A 20,894-nucleotide genomic window follows, 5' to 3' on the forward strand; every position below is an offset into this window, starting at 1 on the left:
AAAATATCAGGTTACCTTTGATTAAGGATTATATCTTATATGTTATTTAAATATGTCAATTTTAGGTCTTAAAATCTTTGGCGAATTTAACCCAAATCTAAATATTTGTCCTTTTTAACTATCTTTTAGGATATTGAGATTTAGATTGTCAAATTCAAATCGCTTGAGCCCAAATGAAACCTAATTAGGAAACATTGTTGAACAAAATAATTTTACTCATAATTCATAAGTATTGGTTTCACTTTAAAAAGAAAGTATGGAGTATATAATCAAAATGCATCATGATTTCTCTCAAGTCCTCAAAAATCTATAGAACAAGTTAAGAGATTTTCTTTTTTTTTTTTTTTGGAGAAAAAGTTAAGAGAGATTTTATTGTTAAAGAAAAAGCGATTTTATTTATAATGGAATGTCATTATTATTTATTTATGACTCCTAAAATTTTGTGTTAAAGAAAGGTAAATCATCCTTAAGTGTACCAAGAAGAGTATGGTTTAATTTTTTACTTCTTCTTAGATTGGACTAATTATGGAGGAATTTAAAGAGGGAGTAGAGGAATTAGTTTTTTTTTTTTTTAGTTGAATAGAGAGGAATTAGTAATAACACCATATATCATGCGAGAATATAATCATATATCATTCTACAGTACCCACTATTTTTTTAGTAGGTATGATACCCCTTTAAATCTTGACCATATATTTTACATGTCTTAATCCTAACCATTTATTTATTTTTAATGAAAACTAGTTACCGGATAAGTCTTCAAAAGTTTATTGAACAAATTAAGAGAGATTTTATTGTTAAATAAATAGCGGTTTTAATTATATTGGAATGGAATGCCATTATGTAGAATGGATTAGATGATGGATGGGCATAAATTAGGAGAGATTTATCTCAAGAACTTTATTCTTATCTGCCATAAATCGTTGTAAGAGTGACATTGCAACTGGGGAGTCTTATTTGACCCTGTTGAGTAGGCTTACAATTTGAAGCAATCTGCCTTTCGGTGTATGCAGGTTGCTTAGGAAAGGGCAAATCCAAAATATCACTACTAAGCATTGAAATAATGGTAGATATAGTAGGCCTATCTCTAGCCAATTCTTGCACGCACAACAATCCCACATGTGTGCATCTGAACATCTCCATTTGAAAGCATGGATCCCATATTGTTGGGTCAACAAAAGCCATAATGTTGTTATTGTTCCACAATTTCCATGCCTGAAAGTTAACAAGTGTGAAAGACAAAAATTATGACATATAATCTTATTGGCAGTAATAAATTAGAGCTTTAAATATAATGACAATAAGTTAGATAGACCTACAAATCCTAGAAGGCTCAAGTAGTATTGCTCATCATCGTAAAAGCTAGTGTTTCTTCTCCCACTAACAATCTCTAGTAGCAACACACCAAAGCTAAAAACATCTGATTTCTCTGAAAATAGGCCTTGCATTGCATATTCTGGAGACATATATCCGCTGTATTTAAACATTAAAACACATCCTCATCATTTGACTATTTTAAGCATAAATAGTTTTTTTGTGTGTGTGTGTGTGTAGGGTGTTTGGGGGGGGGGGGGGGGTGAGAATAGCTTAAATTATATTTCAACAAAAGCACTTACTATGTCCCAACAACCCTTTTAGTATTAGCCTGATTTTCTCGTTCTCTGAAAATTCTAGCAATTCCGAAGTCCGATATTTTTGGATTTAGCTCTTCATCTAACAAGATATTACTTGCCTTTAGATCTCTATGAATAATCTTCGTTCTAGAATCCCTATGAAGGTAGAGTAGACCTCGACCAATTCCTTCAATAATATTGAAGCGTTTTTTCCAATTGAGGAGTTTTTGATTGAGTGGATCTAAATGAATAGTGAAAAAAAAAATAGTAAAGGAAGTGTAATTTGTACGAAGAAAAAATATAGAAATATGGAGGTCAATAGTTCAACATGTTAAGGATATAGAAACTTATTCTATTAATGAGAGTAAAAGGAAGGAAGTTTAAATGTACTAACCAAAAACAAATGTGTCCAAACTTTTGTTTGACATGTATTCGTAGATCAACATCTTTTCTTCTCCCTCAGAGTAGCAGCCAAGAAGTCTAACAAGATTTCGATGTTGGAGTTTAGAAATCACCATCACCTCATTCATAAATTCTTCAAGCCCTTGTCCAGATGATTTAGATAGTCTTTTCACTGCTATTTCTTGTCCATCTTGTAATTTGCCCTAGCCAAAGAAACAAATGAATATAAGTACTTATATTTTTTATTTGAAGTGGAACTAATCAAGTACCCAAGGGAAACTATTACCTTATAGACTGGACCAAACCCACCTCGCCCAAGCATATTAGCTACATGAAAGTTGTTTGTTGCAGTTGCCACTTCTTCCAAACTGAAAATGGGTAGGTCGTGGAGTTTAACATCATCCAGGTAGTCAAACAATAAGCTCTCCCTGCTTTTATTTTTCCTTTCTGATGCAAATTCTAGTAGTAAAAAGTAAATTTGTTGAGATAACTGAAGCTCTGATAACTATTTCTTATGTATGTTTCCAATAATAGCGGAACAAAATAAAAATAGAAATAGAAATTTAGAAGAAACAATCATACGGGAGATACAAAGATATAAGTGGTTGGACTTAGGTTTACGTTTATGAGCATTGCCTAAGAGAGAGTTTAACTATGAAAATAGGGACACTACAAAAGTGGCACAAAAAAATTGTCACAAAATCCGAACTCCACTATCTTCTCAAAAAAAAAAAAAAAAAAAAAAACATGAACCCTATAAGGAAACCTTGGTGCAAATAATTCAAGTGGTTGCTCTCCAAAATAGGACAGTTTTGTTAGTGTGCACTCACAAATAGGGTTTCAAACCTGTCACAAGATGGCCAATGGAAATTCATTATAGAAATTAAAGGATGGAAATTATGAGAGTTGAATGTTTTTCATCTTTTGGGATTGATCTTATATATAAAAACCATTGGACACAGAAAAGAAAAAGCTAGGCTTACAATTTTGGCCAGCTTGATTCACGATAAACTTGCAAAAGTATTTGAACATTTCAATGTTCTCTATATTTCCATCTTCTTATAAAGGAAAATAAATAAGAAGAGAGTTAGGAAGTGATTGAGTGTTATAAGAAAATGAGAAGATTTGAGGGATTTTCTAATTGCCAAAGAGGCAAATATGAAATCAAGAGGAGTAAACGAGATTATGGGCTCTTGTCTCCACCTACGCGAGAAGAAGGCTATAGAATAAGGGCTTCGGCCTTTCTCCAATTTAAAGCTATTGGGCTTAAAGTTTAAAACATACCCAACATATAAATTGGCAAAAATTGGCAACTTGATAGTCCAAATACCACTTCCATTGGGAGTGTTTCACTGAATTTTAAAGGAATGTAAAGCCCTGTCGACAAATCTTCACCTTAACTTAAATTTGAAAACCTCGTTAACAACAAAAATGATAATAAAATTTTCTTTCACCTCTACTAAAGCCCTTAAGTAGCTTATAGTTTGAGAGGTTAGCAATAAATTACTTAGATTGTGTAGTGTAGATGAAGAATGTTCCTCTACAAGTACATTCTGTTATTCAGGCTGATTTAGCCGTTTTATATTAATAAAGTTGGATGTCTATCTTCTAAAAAAAAAAAATCCCTTAAGGGCTATCACATTCTATAAATCCAATTAATGCTTGAACTTGCTCAAAGAAAATGACTTCGTTATCATATTTGCTGGATATATTATTTGTTGTAGCAACCTTTTTAATGCAATAATGACTTAAGATACAATTTCACAAATGAAGTTGTATGTGACATCAATGCTTTTGGTTCTATCATCGTGCATATGAATTTTAGTCAAATGTATGGTATGCAATGGCTATCACAATACACAACAGTATCATCCTCTTGTTAACTACAATAATATAGCAGGTGAAATTTCTAGATGAGTGCAAACCATAGCACATTATGCTACGAACTATAGTAGTATAAATACAACGAAACATATGCTCCTTTTCCTCCTCAAACTGTGGTGACAAATCTGTTGAATGCTTAAAATATGTCGCTAATGGAGTACGTACTGCCTTAAATCGCTGCATACCGAAGTGTTTTAAGTATTTTCTCAATGTAATTCTTTTGTGACATAAATAAGTAGCACACTTGTCAATCTCTGTGAATCTCCATGCTCTTTGCTAAATCCATATCTTTCATCTCAAACTTACCACTAAATTGAGTCTTTAACTTGTATATTTAAACTAGGTTCTTTAGCTATAATAAGCAATCATCAACATATAACAAAAAATAGACAAAAGAACCATATGAGAGCTTCCTATGATACATACAATTGTCATAGTCACTTCTAGAGTAACCGTGTCCAATCATAAAAGTTTCAAATCGATTATACCACCACCTTCTGGCTAATTTATATAAATTTATTCCTAAAGTTCACCATGTAGATTAGTTATCTTGGCATCAAATTGTTCCAAGTCCAAGCCAAACCATGCAACTATAGAGCTCTCTTTCACAATAGTAGAGAACACCTCATTGCAGTCTATGCATTCTCTCTGACTATAGTCCTTTGCAACTAATTGTGCATTTATCCTCATTGGTTCAACCTTTACCGGTTCAATGATTTATGTGGTTCACTTCAACCTACTTTCCACGGGTCACAAACGTGACACAAAAACATTCTCATAAAACCCAAACTCTAAACACATCCAAAAGGCTCACTTTCTTACCGACACCAGCGCACATCAAGAATTACTAATATTTTAAACTTGGTGTGCTATTCTATATTGAGAGGTTGGTCAATACGCAGAACACAAAAGAAGAAAAAAAATGTTGTAATTGTCAAAGACAGAAACGTGGTGTTCCAAATACGACTTGAATTGCAAGTGGTTCACCTACTTTTAAAGAAAAGTCAAGCCACCGTCAACACTTTCCGTGAACGGTAAATGCCTGCAATTCCTAGTCCCTATAGCTAATATCAATGGACTTATTATTACCTCTTATTTTAGCCGTCCACCTCCAAAAATAGTAGGCAGTGCTTAGAATGGCAATCGCTCCAATAATCATTGAGATTCTAATGATTACTTTCAAACGTCTCTCTTTCGCTGTGTATCAAACAAGTTCAAACTAAGTCAAATTTGAGTTAAGAAATTTAATCAAAATTATTATCAATGTGTGAGACATGGACTTTCAATTTTTTCCAATCTATTATACCTAAAAAATCTGATCAATGGGTTCTCAGCAAAGTTTATAAAAAAGTATATCAAATTTTTCAGTTAAGTCATAGAAGCTGAAAAATAAGACTTAACTTCTGAAGTAAATAAAACCATTGAAATTGAGCTGCATTTATAGTATATCACCAAGTAAAAATAAACAACTGGACTAACTGCTGGATGATGAGAAGAATTGAGATTATACAAAACAAACTGTGACTGAGAACAAGATCACTTACCAAATTCTGAGTAGGCAAGACGAATATATATATCCGATCCACGAATGGACAATTTCCTGAGGTCAATAAGGTTTCTACTCCATGACATACAACCAATTCCAACATCATGTGCATACGCCACACAATCATTGTTCTTCAAGCACTGCTTTCGACAACCGTCTATAGACCCATATGACCTCTCCATAAAGTATGGCACTTTGATCATCTTCAGTTTCAAGAACCCATCTGCTCTGCCTTCTTCACCGCTATTATTCACCCTTTGACACTGCAACGGTGCCCTCCTAATACACCCACTTGTCCAATTTCCTCTGTTCCATTCCTCAATAATCTTTGGCTCAAACCCTCTAATACAGCTACAGATTGGTGTCCTCTGCGAATCACAGCTTCCAAATGCACCACAAGTGCCATAAACATCACACTCATCTTTTGGAGCTAACCCCACAACCTTCCAATCCTCCTTGCTATCATCCCAATATGTCTGCACTAGATTTCCTTGTGAATTCAACACAAATTTTGATAGAGGCAACACATTTGCATAATCAAAAGTTGCGTAAACCGTACCTTCTTTGTCATCTACTAGATTAAATCCATTATGATATTCTGCATTCCAGTCAGGTTCACCAATAAAGATCTGACCATTCCATGGACCAGTCCGCCAATATGGACGACCATCTTTCCAAATGAAAGCTTCGGGAGTGTTTACTGAAGCCATACCTGTAGAGAAGCTTCCAATGGATGGATCAGAAGGGCTTTTCCATGATGTATACAGTACTTTCTGATTTGTCCTTAAATTAACACTAAGTTTCATTCCTGGCAAGAATGTATCAGTTGGATGATGGAAACTCTCCCATATGATTTTCCCACTAGTATTTTCTCGCAAGACAAGGTTCCCTGAATCCAAAAGGTGGAAATTTGAATTGGCAACAGAGTTTGTAACATTTGATGACCAAAGAATCTCCTTTTGTCCATCTAAGACTACAAGATTGCCGTCCTTGGATATAGTAAGAACCCCAGAAGAATCCTTGAGGGGTTTCTGTCTGTTAGCTACCCATACTACAGTGAATACAGAAATTCTATTATACCATATTCCAAGGTAGCGATTGGTGGAATTTACTGGGCTAAAGAATCCAAGTTTGAAAGCACTCCCATTGGAGATTATGTAGTCTGGGTCTTTGATGGATTGGGGAGATATAATGGTGTCTATGGCAACGCCTAAGTTTAAACAAAGGCAACAAAAGACAGACAAAATGTTTCTCTTGCTAAGAAGTCCCATGACTTGTTAGAAACTGCTTTTTGTTTTGAGTGCATCCTGTACCTGGCTTATATGCCGGGTACCTCACAAAGAGGTGGGCACCACAGTGTGTGAGTCCTGCCTCCTTGTGAGGTACCCAGCAAGGTGGTATCTCATGCGCGTGTGAGACCAGCCTCTCACCTACTTCAGGCCCACACGTGTGGAGCCCATCTGCCTGCGAGAAGTAGAAGTTATTGTTGGTTGTTTTCTAGTTATGATGCTACTCCAGAATTTAATGAGTAACAAACCAGAAATTATGTCATGTTATAAAAGTCAAAGGGGTTCGATACCTAAATAATAATAATAATGATAATAATAATAATAATAATCTATATATATATATATATATATATATATAAAACCGAAACCTTCGGAGTTCCCACAATTTTCCACGTCATCACTATTTTTTTTTCTTTTTCTTTTTCTTTTTGGTTTTATATCTTATCAAGTATTACAATAGTTTAGTTTAAATAAAACTCTATTAGATATATGTTTCAAAAGCTTGAAAATTCTATTTCAACTAAAATTCTATAACAAAAATTTTCACAAATATAAACTTCTACCAAGGTCGAAACCCTTCATACTCACTCAAATTTTCACAAAGAAAACACACACATCAAATTGAAGCCATAGTATGAAGCAAGTTGATTCTTCAATGAGAACAAATCCTGTAGTACAAAGGCCACCTAATCGCTTTTAGTTTTGAACTCGATTGTCTTATTAACAACAAAGTCTATGAATTGCAGTGATGGACAACCGTCCACAAATAACATCCACGCAAGGGCTTGATGCTCTACTTAATTATATCATATAATTCTAAGAATTATTTTATTTAATATTTTTTGGAATTAATATATTTAGATGGTTGGCATAGCAGACAACGTAAAAACAATTTTTTGTTATTTATGTTGCCATCTGATCTTGGTAACCAAACCCTACACCTTTGATTGTTTATGATTATTTTTTTTCATTGTTTGTAGTTTAAACCCATCAAAACTTATTGCTTGATGGTATTTCATGGTTTTTTTTTCCCTTTACTTTTTCTTTCAGGGTTGCTAGGAACACAACCTAACATGTAATTTTTTTTCATTGTTTAAAGTTTAGACCCATTAAAATTTAAAACTTATTACTTTATAGGTTCATGTACTTTTTTCTTTTTATTTTTCTCTTTTGAATAGTCATATATTTTTGGCATTTTGGAAGTTTTCACATCTGAATTTTTGTGTTAGTTTTTGCAATATTTGAACATGTTTAGCAGGTTTCAAAAACTATACCATGTATTATTCTTTTGAAGGTAATCAATTTTTCTTTTATATTTCTCTATTATAAAATCATATATATATATATATATATAGTTTTGTTTCAATAATTTATAGGATGTAAATCTTATGATTCCTTAATATTTTTTGGCCTTTTAGAAGTTTTAACATCTGACTTTTTGAGTTATATTTTTGTAATATCTAAAACTATCTGGAAAATTTCAATGATTATAACCTTGAATTATTATTTTGAGTGTAATAAATTTTTCTCTTATATTTCTCTGTTGTGTAGTCACACACACACACACACACACACACACACACACACACATATAAATATATATATATATATATATATATATTTATAATTTTTAAGCTCTTAATCTTTTGATTCTTTTCAATAGTTATAGGTTTATAGTCATGAACTATTCTTTAATATTTTTCGTAAGTCATTGCACGTTCAAACAATGACTTCTTTATAAAATTGTAACACAAATTGAAGTTATACAAGAGCAATTCATGCAATAATGTAGTTTCTTAATCAATTAAAAATTTTATAAAATCATTTTAATTTACCACACAAATAGGTAGGTTCCCGTGCATAACATGGATTAGCGACTAGTAATAATAATAATAGATGTTTCTCAAAAAAAATTAACATAATAATAACAGTAGTTGCTTATATCTCATGGACCACAGTTTAGAAGTTTCTCACGTCGTTGCCCTCTTGGTATATATAATTATATATTCTAAATTTCATAAAATGACTTTACTTATAAATCACATTTACACTGTCTGTGGGTCCCAATCATTATGATTGTATTCTGAAAAGAATAATACTAGAAATACAAACTATTTTACAAATTTTTTTACAAACTTCTGATGTGGTGAGTGGTTATTGGTAAATGAAAAATTGATATTAGTGGTGGACTTAGATGAAAATCAATAAGAGGTTGTAAAATAATTCGTGACTGTAACATTACTCTTCTGAAAAAAAAGGAAGATATATATTTAAATGATTGTAATTTGTGAAAAATTAATGAGTAATGCTATTATTACAGACACAAACTATTTTACAACATTTTTCTAAGCTATTCATGTAACCAGCTTTATATTAGTTTTTATATAGGCTCATCATTAATATCACTTTTTTTATTTATCAATAACCACTCATCACATTAGCAATTTATAAATTTTTTTGTAAAAGAGTTTGTATATCTAGTATTACTCAAAATTAATATTTCCATTTTATATGCACACACTTTATTCCTTTTAAAGAGGGGCCATTCAATGAAATAAAGCTATGTCAACCCATATAAAAAAAAAAAAAAAAATTCCTGAATTTCCTCCAACCTTGTTCTTTTATCCTCTTTTATTTTTTCTTTACTCTTTGTGGTAATATTTGCTTCAAAAAAAAAAAAAAAAAAAATCACCACACAATTGACGCCACTCCCCCACCCAAATCTCTGTATTTTTTTTATTAGGTAAAACTCGACGTTGAGTAGTCATAGTCATAGAATTGTACCTTGGTTCCCTCTAAAAAGTTTAAGGTCATGAATAAAAGTTTATTTATTTCTTCCTATCTTACTTAAAAGAAATCGATTAGCAGTTTCTCCCGTACTAAGCTCAATATTAATTAGCTAAGTGCACTAGTAGCCTCCAAACAACCAGGCAACTCCAAGAGAAGCAGTTTAGATTATGAGACTAGAAGTACACCTGAAAGTTGTGACATTGCTTGTGCAACCACCCCTACTAACACAACCTTACGAAAATCTTTGTTTTAAACCAAGAAACACCATGAATTTATAATGAAAGGTTTAGTTGTATTATTTTTCTTAGTTCCTAAAACCACACATCTACCTAGTTTGTTTGTTTGTTTGTTTTTTTTTTTTTTTTAAGTGCACATATGAAATTAAAAAAAAAAAGTTTAATTTATTTCTTCCAATATGTATAACACAAGTTTATGTTTATGTTTTAACTTTTTCATTAGATAATTAGTAAATCATAGTAAGATACGGTATGCATATACTACAATAAGTGCTTTAATAGATATGATTCAACATATTTCAAGAAAAATATTGCAACTAAGAAAGAATGGTACAAGGGACAAAATTGTCTTATGCCATTTTCACCCAAATTATATAACCTTTTGCCCTTATTTCCAAATTAATTAGGGAAATGCCCCTCTTTTGAAACTCGATTTTTTCAAAATCGAGTTAAGCCCTATAGTGATGTTTTCAAGGACCTATAATGACGTTTTTAAGGACTTATAGTGACGTTTTATAACTTCATAATCCATGAAATCGAGTCTTAGGCAATAATATCAAGTTACAAAACGTCACTATAGGTCCTTAAAACGCCACTATAGGGCTCCAGAATTTTTTTTTTTTTTTTTTTAACTCGATTTTGAGAAAATCGAGTTACAAAAGAGGGGCATTTTCCTAATTAGTTTTGGAAGGGGGGCATAAGGCCATTTTGTCCATGGTACAAGTATTATACATTTATATTCTAAAAGTTTGAAACTAAAATAATGAAAATTTTATCATATACATTTTGGGAGATTAATACAATAATTAAAAATACTTGCAAAAGCGAACTTTCTTTCCAACCATTTTTTTTTTCCGTAAAGATCAAAATTTTTATTGCCTTGTTAATCTATACTAAATGAGGATTTCATATCATTATATATTGTGAATAGAAAGTCTTTAAATGTCAAATATAGGTGAAGGTGAATTTCAGTTTCGAGAATTATATTGGGCTTGGATTCAGGTGACTTCTTCTTTATCATTTAATCATAAGTTTTATATTATAAATTTTTATTAATATGTCCTTTTTTATAGGTAATATCAAGGTTGTTATTTATATTTGTTTCCCAAATTTTCTGTTAAATAGTAGCTATTATCACTATTGTAGTATCAATATTTAACTTGGGTATTTCTCGTGACATATCTCATGTTAATATTCAGTGAAAGTTATTCATTTCGAATTTTAAGCATAAGATTGAAGCCACGGTAGATGGTGATGACATTGTTTGTGTGAGAACCTTTGCAAACAAAATTTTGTGAAAACATTTGTTTTTAATCAAATAGTACCATAACTTATCAAGTTTGTGTCATTTTGATTAGTTCCTGAAACCACTTGTCTACCTCTAGAATGTAAAATTATGTGTAAACTAATATATATATATATATATATAGAGAGAGAGAGAGAGAGAGAGAGAGAGAGAGAGAGAGAGAGAGAGAGAGAGAGAGAGAGAGAGAGAGAGAGAGAGAGAAGGTTCAAGTTACACTTGGTGTAACTCTAAGCAATGTTACACCACCCAATAACTTGTTATTAAATTCATATTTTAAGATTCCCACCGTTGAATTACATGTTCTATATGTGCTTAACATGCATATCAATTTTCATGCTAATCGGATATTATTTACCTTGTGATCCATAAACTCATCTTTTATGAATTATTTTAAACTACAAAAACTTGAATTTAAACAATTGATTGATAACATGACTATTAATTTTTGATAACCGTGAAGTTTTTTTGCAAGCATGGAGAGTATATGAATATAATGTAATCCAACGATAGATTTGTCAAAATTCGCATGTAATAATAAGTTATTAAGTAGTGTAATATCGCTTAGAGTTACATAAGGTAGGGTTCAAGTTACACTTGGTGTAACTTTAAGTAATATTACACCATCTAATTTTTTTAATTAGATGTGAATTTTGATAAATCCACTACTGGATTATATTATCTTTATATATTCTTCATGTTTAACCAAATTTAAAAATGATCAAAGATCAATAGTCATGTCATCTACCAATTGCTTAAATAAAAATAAAAATTATTTAATTTATTTGTGATATGTACATCACTAGCTTATGTTTAAGTTCATGTTTATATTGTAATTGTTCAACATATATAATATGAGTATAATAAATTTATATTCCAAAAAGTTCGCTACAAAAATATGAAAAGAATTCTTATATACTTTTTTAAAAAGTTAAATACGATAATCCAATATACAGACAAAAGCAATCTTACTTTCAACCACATTTATTTTCCTCATAATAAATAAGTGAATAATATAAAATATTAAAATTAAATACATACTAATTTGAAATCAGATAGTCATTAGATAAAATAAAATAATATAATAAAATTGTTTGCTTTTCGTTTAATTATTCTAGTTGAATTAGTTTCTATTTGTCTTTTTACTCAATAATGTTAGGGACATAGGACACAATTTTATTTTATTTTGAAACAAATTTCAAAATTTTTATGAAGTATCTTATTTGTGAAAGTTGACTCTAATAAGTTATTACTTTTTTTTTTTTGCTCAACAAAGCACGATGTTTTTTTTTTTTTTTTTTTTTTTAAAAATTTTTTAATTTCCTTTTTATTTATGTTTTAACAAAGATGAGTTTCATTGACATAACCAATTAGATAATGAAAACTAGAAACCAAAAAATTAAAGCACTTTTTTTTTTTTTTTTAGAGTGTTTCAAACCTCTAGGGCGAGGATTGAACTTTAAATCTCTTATTTAATTATCAGAGACTTTACCAGTTGAGTTAAAACTTAATTACACATTGCCCAAGTTTGCAACTGGTTAAAAAATAATAAAATATATATAAGCACCTTAAAGTATGGCTTGGGTTAATTAAGCTTAGCAACAGCATTTTCCTATTGGTTAGTTTGGTATTTTGATTGTGAGGGGGCTGGATATGGTCCAATGCTTGGATGGGTCTAAGGCCCATACTTTGATGTCACGTCTAAGGTCCAAATTTATAAGTTTGGTATGTTTGACGCCACGTGTAACGACTGAGCCTTTTGGGTTCAGTGGTTTTCGAAATAGGCCTTTTGGGCCTGGTCGTGGCCTGAGATTTCGATTTTATGAAGGGGCCTGTGGGCTTGACCATGGTTAGGTTGAAGGCTGGGCTTGACTGTTAGGAGTTTTGGTATTAAATAATGCTATCAGGTGGCAGCAACGGCCCGAAATTGCACATTTTAGAGCAACTAAAATTATACCATGTTACACTTTAGGCGTAATAGTTACTTTATAAATATTAAGTGATTATGAAGTGTGGAAGGTAAGAGTTGGGATTCAAGTCATCAAAAGAGAGCTTTACATATATATACACTTAGATTAGACTAAAGTAGAGTTTCTATTTTGTATATATATAAAATAAAATAAAAATTAATTGGTGCACAAAATACAATAAATTAAATTATTATTTTTTTAAAGGAAAATAGGGAAAAATTGGGGTATCTATAGTTTCCCTTCTTTGTTTGTGTCTCTTGTATACAAAGATGCTAGATGAAGAAAAAAAAATGATGAATTTTGACTCGTGGGATAAATTCAATCTATTTTTACAAGAAAATCATTCTTAAGATTTTGGTTGCAAAGGAATTCGTACCTTAGGTGGTTGTCTATAGCTAAACAACTAATTTTTCCCCCTCTCTCTCTTTGAGACTACGTTTATGGAGGTTAATTGGAGTATTAGTTATGTGTGAAAACATCTAATAATTATTTGTGAGAAACCAGATAATATGCCTGGGAATTTATAAAACTGGAAACAACTCAATAAACATCTAAAAGGACAAGGGGAGTAATGTCTTTAGGAAGGTCTTCCAACCAAATCCGAATCCCCAACATGATAGTTTCATCAAAAAGAAAAAAAATTACAAAGTTAATGTCTTTGGCCTTTTTAGCAAGAACATCAGCCACAACATTACAAAGTATTTCAACATGATAGTTTCATCAAAAAGAAAAAAAAAAATGATAGAATTCAAAAAACTGGAAATCAGCAACAAGAAAAATGAGATCATCAACGATATTCCCATATGAAGAAAAACAACTAGACCCTTGAGAAAGAGCATTAATCACCATCGATGAATCACCTTCAAAAATAACTTTCCGAAGTCCAAGTTCACTTGCAAACCGAACCGCTCTGCGACAAGCTAATGCCTCCAATTCATTCACAGTTTGAGTTAGAGGAATGGGCATGGATAGAGCTCCAATCACTTCACCACGCCAATCATGGACAATGACCCCAATGCCTGCCAAGTTCAAAAATTTGAAGACCGTTGCATCTAAATTCACTTTGTACTGCTCAGCTTATGGAGGACGCCATTCTCATTTCAATGTCTATTCAATAAGTTTGTTGAAAATGCACTAGTGTGAGTTTGGATAGCACGTTTTGCGCTATCGACTGGTCTACGTTTCATTTCTGTGGGTTCATGGGCATTGTTCATAGGACCTGCAACTTGGGAAAAATGCAAAGGGTCTCACAGCACTATTCACATATTTAAAACTTATTTTGCTGCAGTGTTTTCAGTTTTCAGCAATAAACGGTATCCAAACAGATCCTTAGTTGATTAATAATTTTAAAAAAAAAAATCCAAAAGAAGATTACACTAATAATTTGAAAAAAAAAAAAAAAAAGCTACCATAAAATATTTAGTGCTATTATAATACATATGCATTAATAATACCACTCAGTAATTATCATTATATGCATAATAACTAAGAATAAGCATAATAACTATGTATCACAAGCTAAGAATCCTGTACCTTAATTGACACCCCTCATGCACAAAGTATTTGGAGATATAAGAGGAAAATGATTCAAGCTATACCACAACAATTGGTATAAATGGGACTCCACTAGCCTCTAGGAAGGCAGCTGTTGCCAGAATGCCCTCAATGAATGAGAGACAATCTACTGCAGCTTGGCAGAATTTACAGGGCTAAGCATCTGTGATCTGTCCTAATATTTCTTGTTGATGGACAGGTTTTATATATGCATGACTGTATGACTTAAATGTACTCTGTCTTCTTTCCATTATTTTGTCCAAACTCTTGAACTTTCTCTTGCGAGCTTGGGACTTAAAAGCTGTTTTGATTGCATGAATGTGTCCTATTGTTGGTCTTCTGGCCTGTCGGAACTTGGTAGTACTATTCTGCATAAATTGAAGATTTTGCCAATAAAGTTATCTCTATGTTGAAGATCATTTCTCATGGTGAAGCACATGTTGACATATCATAGGGAGACTCCTTTTTTCCTGATGGATTAATGTCCGATTTGAGACTTGAACATTGGACCTTGCCATTTTGAAAGTTTTGGATTACTTTTGAAAGAGGGGTATATGTTTTTTAAATATGAGGATTTTGGGCTCATAAAATCTTTGGCGAATTTAATTCAAATCTAAATATTTATCCTTTTTATATCATCTAATCAAAATATTGGGATTTAAACTCCCCAACCCAAATTCCCCCCCGGCCCAAATTAAAGTTAATAAGGAATTAATATTGAACTAAATAGTTACACTTATACTCACTAGTATTGAATGTTTCATTTTAAAATAAAAGTTTCAGAATATATTATCAAAATGCATCGAAATTTCTCCAAAGCCAAAAAAATTTACAGAACAAGATAAGAGAGATTTTTATTTTTAAAGTGATTTTATATATAATGGAATGTCATTATGTACAATGAATTGGATAATGGATGGGCATAAATTTAAAGATATTTATCTCAAGAACTTTACTCTTATCTGCCATAAATCGTCGTAAGAGTGGCATCGCAAATGGAGATTCTTATTTGATCCTGTTGAGCAGGCTCACAATTTGAAGCAATTTGCCTTTCGGTGAATGCAGGTTGCTTAGGAAAGGGAAGATCCACGATATCACTATTAAGCATCGAAATAACAGTAGAGATAGTAGGCCTATCTCTTGCCATTTCTTGTACACATAGCAATCCCACATGTATGCATCTCAACATCTCCATTCGAAAGCAAGGATCCCATATTGCTGGTTCGATCAAAGCCATACTATTGCCATCATTCCACAATTTCCATGCCTGAAAGATAACAAGTGTGAAAGACAAAAATCGGGATGTATAATCTTTTTGGTAGTTACCAATTGGGGCTTTGAATAAAACGGACAATCAATCAGATAGACTTACAAATCCTACAAGGCTCAAGTAGTACTGTTCATCATTGTAAAAGCTAGTGTTTTTTCTCCCACTAACAATCTCTAGTATCAACACACCAAAGCTAAAAACATCTGATTTCACTGAAAAAAGTCCTTGCATTGCATATTCAGGAGACATATATCCGCTGCATTTAAACATTGAAACACATCCTCATCATTTGACTATTTAAGCACAAAAAGTGGTGTTATTGTATTTTTATTTATTTTATAACAACTTAAATTTAAATTCAATAAAGCACTTACTATGTCCCAATAACCCTTTTAGTATTAGCTTGATTTTCAATGCCATCGAAAATTCTAGCAATTCCAAAATCCGATATTTTTGGATTCAAGTCTTCGTCTAACAAGATATTACTTGCCTTTAGATCTCTATGAATAATCTTCATTCTAGAATCCCTATGAAGGTATAGCAGACCTCGACCAATTCCTTCAATAATGTTGAAGCGTTTTTTCCAATCAAGGAGTCTTTGGTTGAGTGGATCTAAATGGATAGTGACAAGAAAAAAATTACAAAGGAAGGTTAAATTTGTTTGGAAAGAAAATATACAAATTTGGAGGTCAAGAGTTCAACATATTAACGATATAGAAAGTTATTCCCTAATGAGCCTAAAAGGCAGAGAATCTAAATGTACTAACCAAAAACAATTGCGTCCAAACTTTTGTTTGGCATGTACTCATAGATCAACACCTTTTCTTCTCCCTCAGTACAATAGCCAAGAAGTCTAACAAGATTTTGATGTTGGAGTTTAGAAATCACCACCACCTCATTCATAAATTCTTCAAGCCCTTGTCGAGAGGATGTTGACAGTCTTTTCACTGCTATTTCCTGTCCATCATGCAATTTTCCCTTGCAAAACAAACAATGAATCTGAGCACTTATCTGTATGATTTGAAGAGGAACCAATGAAGTCTACAAGAGCAACCATTACCTTATAGACTGAACCAAAGCCACCTCTCCCAAGCATATTAGATACATGAAAGTTGTTTGTTGCAGTTGCCACTTCTTTCAAACTGAAAACTGTCAGCTCATTGAGTTTAACATCGTTCAAGTAGTCAAGCAGCAAGCTCTTCCTGCTTTTAATTTTTCTTGCTGTTACAAATTCTAAAAGTAAGTAATCTGTTGATGAAATAGTCAAAGCTTCACTTACTTATCTCCTGAATTTGTTACCAATAAATAGTGAGTTTATGCAAAACAGAAATATAAGATTACAAAAATTAATCACAGAGAGAACACAAAGGTTTATATGGTTCAGCTTTAGGCCTATTTCCATGGGCTGTCTAGGAGAAAGTTTCACTAAGAAAAAAGGGATCTCACAAAACCCGTATTCTAAATACACCCTAGGAGCTTTCTTTCACCACAGCAAGCACACCACATGAATTCATAATTCTCAAAACCTGATGTTCCAGATACCAAAGTTGATAGGTTGCCCAACCCGACCCATGCACAGTCATAGTGACAAAGACTAAAGTCATGTGCGCTCTTCTAAACTAAGGTTGGAAGAATTTGTATATGAGTAATTTGTGTTTGCACATATTGTGTGCAATAGGCCTTTTCCTTTGTATATAGATATACGTACCTCAACCTCACGTAAAGAAAAAAATAATTATATAATTGTCATAGTCAGAAAGTTCAGCATTCCAAATACCACTTGAATTGATTTGTATAAAGCAAATATACGTAGTATAAGGACTATTTTGTATAAAAAGAAAAGGGACCATATAATTGTCAAACTCGGCAACTTGGTATTCCAAATACCACTTGCATGGCAAGTGGTTCACCCAATTTTAAAGAAAAGTCAGGCCGCTGTCAACATAATAGACATAGTACCTCGCTTTTTAGCAGTCCACCTCCATAAGTAGCATGCCGTGCTGGCAATGGCAATCACTCCAATAATCAGTGTAATTCTGATGATTACTTTCAAATATCTCTCTTTGTCTGTGTATCAAACAAGTTCAAAGTACTGCTAAGTCACATTTAATTGATGATATTTTATCAAAATCATTTTTAATCTATGAGACTTGCTGGACTGTTAATTTTGGACAATTTATAATACTTAAAAATCTGATCAATGGGTTCTAAGAAAAGAATATATTTCAAGAGAGATAGCAGCTCTGCATTTTTTTTTCCCCTAGTTATAATGTTTTTCAAACAGTCCATTTTCAGGAGGCTTACAAATAAGCTGACATTGTTGCAGGGCTGTAGGTGGGAAGATCAATAGTCCTAAGACTTATCCATATATATATGATATATGATGGCTTTAGGAAGTAGTAAAGTTCTGACAGCTGAAGTAAATAAAAACATTGAAATCTTGTTGCATTTATATTATATCACCGAGTAAACAAACAACTGGACTGACTGCTAGATGATCAAAAGCATAAGATTATGCAAAACAAACTGTGACAGAAAACAAAATGACTTACTGAATTCGGAATAGGCCAGACGAATATATATATCTGATCCATGAATGGAGAATTTCCTTAGGTCAATTAAGTTTCCACTCCATGACATACAACCAATTCCAGCATCATGTGCATAAGCTACACAAGCACAGTTCTCCAAGCACTGCTTTCGACAACTCTCTTTAGCCCCATATAACCTCTCCATAAAGTCTGGCACTTTGTACATCTTCAATTTCAAGAACCCATCTGCTTTTCCTTCTTCACCACTATTATTCACCCTTTGACACTGCAATGCTGCCCTCCTAATACACCCACTTGTCCAATTTCCTCTGTTCCATTCCTCAATAATCTTTGGCTCAAACCCTCTAATACAGCTACAGATTGGTTTCCTCTGCGAATCACAGCTTCCAAATGCACCACAAGTGCCATAAACATCACACTCATCTTTTGGTGCTAACCCCACAACCTTCCAATCCTCCTTGCTATCATCCCAATATGTCTGCACTAGGTTTCCTTGTGAATTCAACACAAATTTTGATAAAAGTAACTCATTCGCATAATCAAAAGTTGAATAAACTGTACCTTCTTTATCATCTACCACACTAAATCCATTATGATATTCTGGATTCCAGTCAGGTTCACCAATAAAGATCTGACCATTCCATGGACCACTCCGCCAGTATGGACGACCATCTTTCCATATGAAAGCTTCAGGAATGCTCCCTGGAGCCATGCCTAAAGAGAAACTTCCAATGGATGGATCAGAAGGGCTTTTCCATGATGTATACTGTACTGTCTGATTTGTCCTTAAACTGATACTAAGTTTCATCTTTGGCAAGAATGTATTAGAGGGATGTTGGAAACTCTCCCATATGATTTTCCCTCTAGTGTTTTCTCGCAAGACGAGGTTCCCTGAATCCGAAAGGTGGAAATTTGAATTGGCAACACAGTTTGTAACATTTGATGACCAAAGAATCTCCTTTTGTCCATCTAATACTACAAGATTGCCGTCCTCTGATATAGTAAGTACCCCAGAAGAATCCTTGAGGGGTTTCTCTCTGTTTGCTACCCATACGACAGTGAATACAGATATTCTATTATACCATATTCCAAGGTAGCGATTAGTAGAATTTACTGGGCTAAAGAATCCCAGTTTGAAAGCACTCCCATTGGAGATTATGTAGTCTGGGTCTCTGATGGATTGTGGAGATATAATGGTGTCTCTAGCAACGCCTAAGTTTAAACAAAGGCAACAAAAGACAGACAAAAAGTTTATCTTGCTAAGTAGTTCCATAGCTTGTTAGAAACTACTGGTTTGTTTGAGTGCAGAATAGGGACTCCGTCTTTATCTAACAAGTAACTGTTGTTTGTTTTTTATGCTGCCCCAGACTTGAATGAGTCCAACAACCAATAAATTACTTCATGTCACAAAAACCAATGAGATATGCTACAACCATGAAAACAACATTTTTAGAAACTATTGGGTAGAAAATTCTTGCTATCTTTATTTGGGTAAACTATTTATATAATTTATTTATTTATTAATAATGGCTAATCATATCAACAATTTGTATAATATTTTGTAAAAAAGTTTGTAATTTTAACATTTTTCAAAATTAAGTGTATTTGTTCCTAAAGAGATAGTAATTAATAATACTTAAAATAATAGCTACTTATTTTTCATCCAAAATAAAAAATAAAAAATTAGTTGCTTATCTCTCATTGACTACAGTTTAGAAGTTTCTAATGCCATTGGAGCTCCAGAATTACATAAATATTATATTAATGCTATTAAAGTGTGTGCATAAGTTTCATTTGTGGCATTTTGTGGAGTGGTGTCAATCTCTCCAATTCTTAATATTTTTATACTTAAAGATCATTTTTTCTTCTTAATTTTTTGGGTGTTTCTAATAAAAAACTAGCAAGAATTATTAATTTTTTTTTTCTTAACCTTAGGAAATCTTCTTTAGAAAATAAGAATGCCCCATTTTTTGTCTTTAAATGCTTCCATGGTAAGCGGTAACTTGAGAAGAAATGTTGTGTAACACCCCAACCTTTATAAAATAAAATAAAATAAATAAAAAGGGTTTTGGCAATATAATTTAAGTGAGTGTAGTTTTGTAAATCTACTCCTAAGATATTTGTATTGAGTGGTCCAAAACCTGCCACCCCTTATATCCACATGTTATCTCCATCTCACCCTCCTAGCCCCTCTTCTCTCTCTCTTTTCTACTGGTTGATCGAACCATCTCCTCTCTCTCTGACTTTCACACTTCACTTCATCACCAAATTCGACACTTAGGGCCATTTGATACGTGTGTTTAAACAACAGTTTTCATTTTCTTAGAGTGAACATTTATGTGTAAATCAAATAAAGCGCATATATGGAAAAAAGAAAATTATTTCTTTTAATATGTACAACAATTTTATGTTTACGGTTATGTTAATGTTTTAATTTTTTTCAACAGATAATTAATAATGCATATTTAGTAAAATATGGTACATA

The 20,894-nt window shown here is 32.4% G+C and overlaps 2 protein-coding genes across 7 annotated transcripts; both read right to left on the reverse strand.

Moving 5' to 3' along the window:
* Positions 1-880: 880 nt before the first annotated feature.
* On the reverse strand, positions 881-6,718 carry LOC115991637 (G-type lectin S-receptor-like serine/threonine-protein kinase At1g11330). 2 transcript variants are annotated; one of them, XM_031115479.1, is made up of 7 exons: positions 5,444-6,718; positions 4,989-5,096; positions 2,302-2,474; positions 2,008-2,218; positions 1,617-1,854; positions 1,320-1,473; positions 881-1,215 (listed from the first exon to the last, which is right to left on the reverse strand). In XM_031115479.1, the coding sequence occupies exons 1-7, from the start codon at positions 6,714-6,716 to the stop codon at positions 907-909; spliced, it is 2,466 nt and encodes an 821-aa protein (XP_030971339.1). In that variant the 5' UTR covers positions 6,717-6,718; the 3' UTR covers positions 881-906. The 2 variants fall into 2 exon arrangements, with proteins under 2 accessions (XP_030971339.1, XP_030971340.1); XM_031115480.1 differs by lacking the exon at positions 4,989-5,096.
* A 6,918-nt stretch (positions 6,719-13,636) lies between these two features.
* On the reverse strand, positions 13,637-19,741 carry LOC115991639 (G-type lectin S-receptor-like serine/threonine-protein kinase At1g11330). Of its 5 annotated transcripts, XR_004092259.1 has the most exons (9): positions 18,410-19,740; positions 17,817-17,924; positions 16,918-17,078; positions 16,625-16,835; positions 16,232-16,469; positions 15,960-16,113; positions 15,544-15,854; positions 14,567-14,955; positions 13,637-14,258 (listed from the first exon to the last, which is right to left on the reverse strand). XR_004092259.1 is itself a non-coding variant. In XM_031115485.1 (8 exons), exons 1-7 carry the CDS (start codon positions 19,680-19,682, stop codon positions 15,546-15,548), a joined length of 2,454 nt encoding a protein of 817 aa, XP_030971345.1. In that variant the 5' UTR covers positions 19,683-19,740; the 3' UTR covers positions 13,637-14,252; positions 15,544-15,545. The 5 variants fall into 5 exon arrangements, 1 of the variants encoding a protein (XP_030971345.1); XR_004092258.1 differs by having other exon boundaries at positions 13,637-14,252; positions 14,567-15,854; XR_004092257.1 differs by having other exon boundaries at positions 14,567-15,854.
* Between the last annotated feature and the right edge of the window lie 1,153 nt (positions 19,742-20,894).

Source organism: Quercus lobata, chromosome 5 (genome assembly GCF_001633185.2).
Source record: "Quercus lobata isolate SW786 chromosome 5, ValleyOak3.0 Primary Assembly, whole genome shotgun sequence".
Taxonomy (NCBI): domain Eukaryota; kingdom Viridiplantae; phylum Streptophyta; class Magnoliopsida; order Fagales; family Fagaceae; genus Quercus; species Quercus lobata.

Excerpts from the sequence above, each read along its gene's own strand:
- LOC115991637 (XM_031115479.1), bottom strand. The coding sequence starts at position 6,716 with ATGGGACTTCTTAGCAAGAGAAACATTTTGTCTGTCTTTTGTTGCCTT. Across the intron at positions 1,855-2,007 it reads TTTGGACACATTTGTTTTTG|ATCCACTCAATCAAAAACTC; the intron begins GTTAGTACATTT and ends CTATTCATTTAG. Across the intron at positions 1,474-1,616 it reads AAAAGGGTTGTTGGGACATA|CGGATATATGTCTCCAGAAT; the intron begins GTAAGTGCTTTT and ends GTTTAAATACAG.
- LOC115991639 (XM_031115485.1), bottom strand. The coding sequence starts at position 19,682 with ATGGAACTACTTAGCAAGATAAACTTTTTGTCTGTCTTTTGTTGCCTT. Across the intron at positions 16,114-16,231 it reads AAAAGGGTTATTGGGACATA|CGGATATATGTCTCCTGAAT; the intron begins GTAAGTGCTTTA and ends GTTTAAATGCAG. Across the intron at positions 15,855-15,959 it reads ACTTGAGCCTTGTAGGATTT|GCATGGAAATTGTGGAATGA; the intron begins GTAAGTCTATCT and ends GTTATCTTTCAG.